The sequence below is a fragment of the Leptidea sinapis genome, chromosome 17, assembly GCF_905404315.1.
Source record: "Leptidea sinapis chromosome 17, ilLepSina1.1, whole genome shotgun sequence".
In the NCBI taxonomy this organism is placed as follows: Eukaryota; Metazoa; Arthropoda; class Insecta; order Lepidoptera; family Pieridae; genus Leptidea; species Leptidea sinapis.
Genome location: NC_066281.1, coordinates 9,445,571 through 9,455,172, shown reverse-complemented (window position 1 = coordinate 9,455,172; position 9,602 = coordinate 9,445,571). Strand labels below are relative to the sequence as shown.

Genomic DNA, 9,602 nt, shown 5'->3' with positions numbered 1-9,602 from the left:
TTAGCTGTTATTATAATTTTAAGACTATTTAACTTACTCCAAATTCTATCTAATTTTGGTGCTGGTACATCTGTCTTGTAACAGGTCTTCTGATCTAATTGGTAGACAAGCGCAGGGCACATTTCCAAAAAGGTTTTTGGGTCGATGGTGATGACTCCAGGCTCCTTTTCCATACCGTACACGGCGAGAAGGTCTCTTGGCGACAGACATGGCTTTCTCAGGATGGCTGTAGCTGAAAATTATAAAATTGTATTGTATTATGTGATGTCATTTATAGTGGTCCCCATGCATGCCAACGCATAAATATTATAACTTGAGTATTCTGGGGGTTAAATTGGACAAGGTTCAATTTGCCCTATTCCGCGACCTTCTCAAAAGTGGACGATCGAGAAGACACAAGTTTCTCCCGGCACTGGTCGATTTCCCGAGACCTGCATGGCCCGTGCAATGTATGTTGGAGGTGTGCACCATATCATTGTTATGCAGAAGAAACAGCGTAGAATATAGCACACAGCCTTAGGGCACTTCAGAGTTCACGGGCTTCGGATTTGAGCAATAACCGACCTCAACGACCTGTATGCTGCGCCCAGTGACGAAACTGGAGGTCCACTGGCATAAACTCTCGGGAAGCCAAAAGATGGAAGTTTTGAGAGAAGGGCCTTGTGCTATACAGGACCTTCGCTATATCCAGGCAGCCACCGGCCATCTATGTGTTAGATATACCAGAAGATCGCCTGCCGACCGACTATGGCAAAAGCCGTACTGTCGGTTGTTGATCAACTGGTCCATGATTTAGAGAGCAGGGAGGTAATAACTAACGAATTGCGTAACTTATTTATAATATGACTGGGAATACATTTAATTTAATGGGGAACATTGAAACGACATGGGCGTGACTAAACGGAGTGCGGAAATCAGTCAAAAGGCAATTAACGTAAACGTCATATTATATAACAAAAGTATTGACGGACAATGCGTTTATCTGATGGCAAGTCATACGTCCTGCCAATTACGGGCCGGCCGTACCAAATCGTATCATGTGTAAAGGCTATTAATGTAAACCAAACACATAACGATTTACTTGCACAAGTTTTCTTGTACAAATACACGTTATTAAGAAGTGATCATATACTGCTCAAGTGGAAGCTTGTACAAATATAAGTATGCAGTCAAAACAACTCATGTTTTATGCGATGCAACAAAATATTTGAAAAGTCACAAACTATTGTGAAAATTTTTATTTGTGAAAACATGACAGACTCACTTCTATAAATATATAAGAATTCCTCCAAAATCTCGCGAGTTCCATGCCCCTTAGTTGTCTCCACTCACTTTGGCGGGAAATTAATCTGTTATAGAATTTTGTGCGCAACGCTGTCGTCACACACGTTCATGTAAACTTGCGACACAAACACAATGATGTACAAGTTGAGGATCGAAAATTGCAAATTTTTAAAACTTGTAAAAGTCCGAAATTAAAGGAAGTTTCTTCCAATAGACGTTAAAGTATAAACTTGCTAAAGAAAATCGCTGTGTGTGTGGCTGCCATAAGACAATAATGCTTCAAATGCTACTTCGCTGCTTCACGGCCAAAAAATGTTCCGCTTTGGTATTCGGCATCCGGTGCAAAGAATCCTTCCATTGTGAAGAGTGCTATTGGAATGCTGTTGTTAAATTACTATCTATTGAAATGTATGTAAGTATTTGGACTTTTAAAAGAATATAAATTGATGAGGTTGCGTAAGGTATTTACATAACATTTTACGTAAGAACTAACATAGAAAGTTGTAGGTATGTGTTTAACTATGGAAGTTTCCAATTTAACTAGTCAGGTACTAGAACATTTTCCATAGCGAGATGATATAGGCTGAAGTCAATTTAAAGATATCAGGGTTTATAAACCGAGTTTAATGTATGAGACAAGCTTACTGGGGCCCTAATAGGATAATCGCGTCTCTTTAAACGATTGCTCTCGGTTGTCTGTTGACTCTTGTATTGTAGTTAGGGTTGTCAATCGTGGTCTAAAATAGAGTATTGAACCCTATTAGTAAGGGAGCCCAAGAAGCTAAATAGGGATTGTGAAGATTAGATGCTAAAATGAAAAAGTTTATATTATGTATACTTTGACTGGTGGGGGGAGCGTGTACAGGTGTTCAAAAATGTAGAAAACAGTTACAATGAAATACTCAAGCGCTTCAGATATTAATAATTTATGATCCCCACGTGTTTCTCTTAACGGAAAAATATCAATCTGCCGGATTGCATGGCGGGAGTGGCCATGAGAAGGGGTAGAAAATAGGAAAAAAAAATTTTCCAGCGCGTTGCATTTCGTGAGACGTTGAGAGGGTATGTTAAGTGGACCCTCTTGTAGCTACTATTCAAAAGACTGACGATTTGGACGTGACTAAGTCAAGATTTTTTTTTAATGTATAAAAATCGTGATAAATAAAAAATAACCTTGAAATACTCAAGCGCCTCACATTGACAGTCGGTTCTTCTAGACTATTTTATTTTTCTATTCTATTTTTTTTACTAATCTGATCGGCTGCCCTAGACATTGGACCGATAAAGCGCTCAGGTATGGTGGGTGTACTTCACAATGTGCAAGGCTGCCCCCCCATATTTTTTTTATGGAATAGGAGGACAAACGAGCGTACGGGTCACCTGGTGTTAAGTGAACACCGCCGCCCACATTCTCTTGCAACACCAGAGGAATCACAAGAGCCTTTAAGGAAGGTGTACGCGCTTTTTATTTAGTTATTCTGCAACGCACGAATAAAACCCAAATTGCTTTTCTCCTCTACCATATTTTACGCTAAAAAACACTTTTCACATAAACTTGCATAAATTTAACACAAAAAAACTCTTTCTATTTACTGAACTCAAAAAGCCATAAAAATCTGGTATGTACGCAGCCACAACAAGTCACCTCAAAATATAATGTCAAGTTTCAAGTTAACAAGTTGATTAGACAGTTTGCCAGAGGTAAAAATATTTTCAATAATTTAAATAAAATCCTTTTTATGAAACCGTAATCTTTATTGACTCTCTCTGTAATCAAACATATATCATATAATCATAAAATACTTTATCCTACTTTAAAATAAAGGTGGCAACCCTAATTGTATTACGTAGGTGCATAAAATGTATACTGTTCGTGATATGAATATTTATTTCAAATCCAAATAAATAAACTTCGCAACTTATATGCGGAGTAGACCATGATGCATAAAACATTAGATATGCCTAATTGATGTGATGTACGAATACCTAGGCAAATATTCTGGTTTCTGTATAATATATAATGCAAATGCTATGAATCAGAAGATAAAAATGAGACATTTAAAATAAATTACAATAATATACTGATCGAGTTGTGAGGTTGAGTTTATCGAGTCATTTTCAATGTAAACTTTTTAGTGCGGTTCTCTGTGAGATGCAAGATCATACAGTATCACACTGACCTCTACTATATACCACTGGACTGGCGGCTGTCAAAGTGCTTTTGTGCCTGTTTGATATTCGCCATTTTGGCGCTGTTGGCCGTGTAGCGAGAGTCTGCGGTACTAACACTAGTGATGATAACCTCATCAAACATCGATAGATGGTGCGGAACTATTTACAAAAAAAAATGTGTACTTTATTACGTTGATTATTTAAGTATAAATAACACGGAAAACGAACGAAATTAATTCAAAGTGCAAAAACACTTCAGAGTATTGTAGGTTCCTTCACAGCCATTTGTATTATACGTCAAAATTAGTGCTCTGGACGCTCGCGAGTGTCGCTTCAAATAGGCACAAAAATTTGCTGTCAAAGATATGGAACAGACAGTCCAGTGGTATTTATACAGGTCAATGCATTATCTCCAATGGGTGGCTTCTTAGGTTGTTACCTACTGCTGTTGCTGTGGTCAGCGGCGCCTTTTTCTGCCGTACACCAGTTATGTGCAACCATTAAATTACTGGCGTAATGTGGCTTAGGCTGGTATCAACTAACTTTAGCATTATCATACATGTTAAAGTTTAAGGTTAACCACAAAATGTGTTGCACCATTCGACAATTTTTGATCAAGCTGACGTCATAACTTTAACTAGTAACCGTCCAATTTTCGCCGGTTAAAGCTATATTTAATGTTAAATAACGACCTGCGAAACTTTCAAATAAATATTCGATATTGATTTCATATTTCACTATTTAATCCTAACTATACCAAGGAATGTGATGGTGCAACACAATCCGCAGTCCATGTTAAAGTCAGCGTTCCTGTTAACGTAAAATTTTACTTAAACCTTAAATATAACAGCTTATATCATGTCACCAAGCCTTAACATCTTACGTGTCAAAGTGACAAACGCAATTATGATGCCGCAAAAAAATTAAGGTACAATCCTGAATCCTGAGCGGTACAGCATTGCAAAGTGCAGGGCGTTTGATTAAAGATCACGATTGCTCATAAAGAATTTCTGTCTTTCTTCAGTATTTTCTTAAAAGGCTTAAATATACGTGTGCTAAGCAACTGCCTCGCTTTCTACTGATCGGACGGGTTACACCGGATTTGAGTAATTTTCCAACAAACTCTGATTATAATAAATTATATGGCATGACCTAGTAATGAAGATAACATGTTTACGTCTTAGAAAATGCTTAGAGATGATTTCCAATTTCCCAAAAATAATTATTTTCATAGTGTATTGGAATTTTAATAGTGGTTAAATTTATTCTGCAGCTAATATTGTATATAATATAATATATGACGTATAAAACTATTTGGTAGTTGTGTAGGCTTAAACACAAAATCTAACAGTGGTAATTACAACTAATTTATTGATTATTAGATGAATTCTGAAATAAAATTATGATAGCCATCTTAACACATTAAAATAGTTACGAGAAATCTCTATTTACTATCGATAATAATGTAATCAAATGCGTCAAAATAGCAAATTTTTGAAGTGAAACTTTTATTACATCGTCTCAAACTTTTTCGTCTGTGTGTTGCATGTCGCGTGTCTATCAGGCGGCGCCTATAGTTCGCAGCAGCTGACCGTGTAGTGTATAGACTATTACTCATTTGTGCCAGTGATCTACGCTATTTTTTTATGTTTTTGGAACGAAGTTCCTTACGGCAGGCTTGGAGGAGATAGGGATTTTGCTGCGGGACCGAACTGAAAAAAATGTGATAATAAAACCGTAAGAAAAAGTCCGTGGAATAAAACCGTTAAATGAGACGTGCGCAGGCGCGACTTTTGTTATTATTTCTATTTCTACGAATCGATAAGTACTATTCTTGAATTGCTGTTCGTTAGTCTTGCTAAAACTCGAGAACGGCTGGACCGATTTGGCCAATTTAGGTCTTGAATTATTTGTGGAAGTCCAGGGAAGGTTTAAAAGGTGAATAAACAGGAAAATGCTGCTAAATTAAATAAAAACAAAAAAATTGTTTTTCCTTTGATGTCCATACATAATTTCTATGAGAGAATTTATTGACGCACGGTTTGACAGTTCTGCTGTGAAACAATTTCATTACGACAGCAGGGTGCATATTTTACGAAGTAATTTTTGATGTTATGATATGTTATTGACAAATTCATATAAAAACATTATTATATTTATTATATACAGAACAACGTCTGTCGGGTCAGCTAGTTACATATAAAAATTAAATTAAAATGAAAAGTGAACTCACATCAGAGGGGAGGGGTCTTTCACAAGTGTGTCACCTGTGACAAAAACGTAGGAGGGGTCCAAAAACCATAAAATTGTGAAACGTAATTTATGGATATCCCCTCGAATTAACGGGGAATTGGCGTTAAGTTAAATATAAAACAAAGTACATTTAAAATACTACTTTCTAACTAATATTTAGGACAACGACCTTCAAGATATTGTCCAAGAAAGAGATTGGATTGAAATTCGATAACAGTCCAAGCAAAAACTACTCGTTTTTGCCAGACGTGCCGCGCCGTGGATATTTAAAAAACGTTTTCATGACATCATTATTGTTAGACAGATATTGTTAGCAAAAAGGTAATTCAGTTTTTCGAGTACAAAATCACGACCCGACGCGATAAGTTAACATGTGTTTTATATTACACCTTGACCATCATTCAATTATTGGGCGATGTCCCTATGTAGATATACAGGATGTAATCGTCAAGTGTAAGATTATATTATTATGGGCTAAAGAATGAAATTACCGATTTGTGCTGAAAAAATTAAATTCGTTTTATTTTTAATTTGACAAAATTAAATTTAAAAAAACTATATAGGTACCAAGTGAAAAAAGGTTTTACTACAAAATCTCAAACCATGAAGGTTCTATGTCAATTCGAAGTTGGTACGTATTACAATAAAACGGCAATTTCAAACTTTAACTCCTATTATTATCATTTTACCAGGCGATTATTCCAGAACTATTACAGATATCAAAAAACTACGTGTATGTAATTAAATTTATAGAAATTCCACGTACTACAAAGCTGTGGAATGAGCTTTCTTGTGTGGTGTTTCCGGGACGATACAACAAGGGTACCTTCAAAAAAAGCGCGTACACCTTCCTTAAAGGCCGGCAACGCTCTTGTGATTCCTCTGGTATTGCAAGAGATTGTGGGCGGCGGTGATCACTTAACAACAGGTGACCCGAACGCTCGTTTGTCCTCCTATTCCAAAAAAAAAAAAAAATTTAAACTTACATCAAAATTACGTTACCTACGGATAAGGGCATTGACCAGTGGGAGGCTCCTTCGCACAGGATGCCGGCTACATAATAAGTACCACAACGCCGCCTATTTCTGCCGTGAAGCAGTAATGTGTAAGCATTATTGTGTTTCGGTCTGAAGGGTGCCGTAGCTAGTGAAATTACTGGGCAAACGAGACTTAACATCTATGTCTCAAGGTGCCGAGTGCAATTGTAGTGTCGCTCAGAATTTTTGGGTTATTCAAGAATCCTGATCAGCACTGCATTGTAATGGGCATGGTGTATCAATTACCATCAGCTGAACGTTATGTTCGTCTCGTCCCTAATTGTCATAAAAAAAAAATCTGAGAAAAGTCTAAGTACCATTATAGATTTCAGCCTAATACACCATGAAGGTCAAAAGATGGAGCCAGTAGGTGTTGGTGTAGTACTATTATATAGCTGTATAACCTATTGGTTATTACGGCGTCCGGTTCCTCACAATTTTCGTTCAAGGCTTATGAAATTAACTCCGCTGTCTATTCTGCGATACGTAATTAGTTTATTTAAGCTTCCGTCTTTCAAACGTTCGAGGGTCAATCATTGATAATGAGACAATCGCACTTTTTATATTGTAAAAGGCAGTATTTATTTTTTATACTTATCTTTAGGTGAGAGGTCGATCTTGTACACGTGAAACAGGATTGTAACCTAGAAATATATCAGTTTTTTTTCTTTTTTTTATGAAAATAAGGGTCGAGACAAGCAGGACGTTCAGCTATTGGTAATTGATGTGCCCTGCCCATTACAATGCAGTGCCGCTCTGTATTATTAAACAACCCAAAAATTATGAGCGGCACTACAACTGCGCTCGTCACCGTGAGACATAAGTGGTCAAGGCTCATTTGCCCAGTAATTTCATCGAAACATAATAATGCTTACACATTACTGCTTCACGGTAGAAATAGGCGCTGTTGTGGCACCCATAATCATGCTGGCATCCGGTGCAAAGGAGCCAAAGGATAGATTATTTATACTTAATTTAGACTGTAACAGCTGTGAAAACGTCGAAAAAATTGAGGTTGACAGTTAACCTCTATTTTGAGCATTGCACCCATACTAACACAAAGCGACATACAAATCGCGAGTGTAAGATGTCAAGCTTATCACACACACACTAAAGTAATAAACCTGGCAGGAAAATGCTCTATCTAGAATAATATGTTCTCAACGTGGGCGAAAACGCCCCCTTGTGGGCGTTTGAGACTTTCGGGGGGGCAGAAGAAGACCCAGAGAAAATAAGGGGGCATTGAGATGGCGCAGATGGGGCGTGGGTAGATTAAAAAATATAGTCTAAAAAGGCTAAAAATACACGAAAATACTATAGAAAAAAACATATTCTGAAAGTGGGCGGTGAGCAAAATAAGGTTGAGAAACTATGATCGAGATGTATAAATTATCTAGGATTTCAGGTATTAAATATAGAATCTAAGTACCTGGTTACATGGTTACTGTAATTTGTCTGTTAGTTGACTTCTATAACTGGAGTATTCAGACATGTCTACATACATTATTTTAAGAGAATCGAATTAAAGAAAATGTAATTATTTTTGTTTTTTATCAGAATATAAGTTTCTTTGTCGGGTCCTCTACTGGATATGGATGAGGATGAAACCCATAAGGGACTTGCTCTAAATCCAACATGACGCTCCTAATATGGGGCTAGAGAAGGAGAGTAGAGTGAGTGAGGAGTATGCTCGCCCGCAGGTTTGCACGAAGCCCAAATAATGTTAAAGCGTTATTATTCAAAGCATTCTGGCAGTCTTTTTACTCGAGCGGCACTCCGCAAAACGGAATGTTTAATATTTGACTATGGCAGGTGTCGAGATAATGAGTCATCCGCCATACAGTCCTAACCTGGTGGCTTGCGACTTTTATTTATTCCCAAGAGCTAAAGATAAAATTCGAGGTATTCGCTTTACGAGCCCTGAAGATGCGGTGAAAGCGTACGAAAATGCCATAGAAGAGACCCCTAAGGAAGAATGGGCCCACTGCCTTTCTCAGTGGTTCCATCGAAAGCGACGATGTGTAGAGAGGAACGGAGATTACTTCGAAAAACAATAAAAGTATTGGCAACTTTCTACATTAAGCCGTTTTTCATTTTCTAAACATTTTCAGTGGTACCTAGGTACCAATTCGGCCAATTTATTTAATCCCTACTTAAGGGTTCTTCTGTATTAAGTTATAACGTAATTAGCTAACCTAACAACATCTTATATATATATTTTTTTTTATTCTTTATATTTATTTTTTATATTAAAAACACAATGTATCTCACAAGTATACAATATACATATTAAATTAGTACCCCCAGATAAATCACATCTTAAAAACAAAAATAAAATTGTGAACAAATATAATATGACAATGTATCTTACATGAGCATTTAGTTGTTATAAATAAACATTTTGGAATGAACAGCTATAATGAAGGTATAAATAATTTAAGAGTTGAACAAAGCATACAAGATTTTATGACGATACGTCAATCGAACGATTAGTTCAGTTGGCTAGAGCACCGGCACGGAACGCCGGAGGTCTTGGATTCCAGTCCCGAATCGTTCAAATTTGTTTTTCAAATAATTTTATTTGTGTATTAATCCTAGAAGTGAGGGTTATCACTTTAAAAACATAACAAATTGTTTAAATAATTTCGAGTTATGTGGGTACTGTAGTAATTCATTTCATCTCACCGGAAGCTGGGGATCTTTTATGACGATGCTGGGTGTCGTGCAACTGCTTGAAGGTTCCGTTAATTCTGTGAAGTGCCAAGTCGTGCGGGGAGTTGAACACACGTCCACCTAGACCCAAACTGTCCAGGAGATGCTCGAAGCCCTGAAAAAACAATATTGAAAAGTTATTTT

At 36.9% G+C, this 9,602-nt stretch overlaps 1 protein-coding gene across 1 annotated transcript in view; it reads right to left on the bottom strand.

The window, feature by feature from the left end:
• LOC126968939 (zinc transporter ZIP10) overlaps positions 1-9,602 on the bottom strand; it is a 28,386-nt gene that overhangs the window by 4,471 nt on the left and 14,313 nt on the right. The window contains exons 2-3 of the mRNA XM_050814167.1: positions 9,432-9,573; positions 38-232 (exon numbers count right to left, since the gene is read on the bottom strand). Of these exons, the coding sequence (XP_050670124.1) occupies positions 38-232; positions 9,432-9,573 (337 nt within the window). The remainder of the gene's footprint in view (positions 1-37; positions 233-9,431; positions 9,574-9,602) is intronic.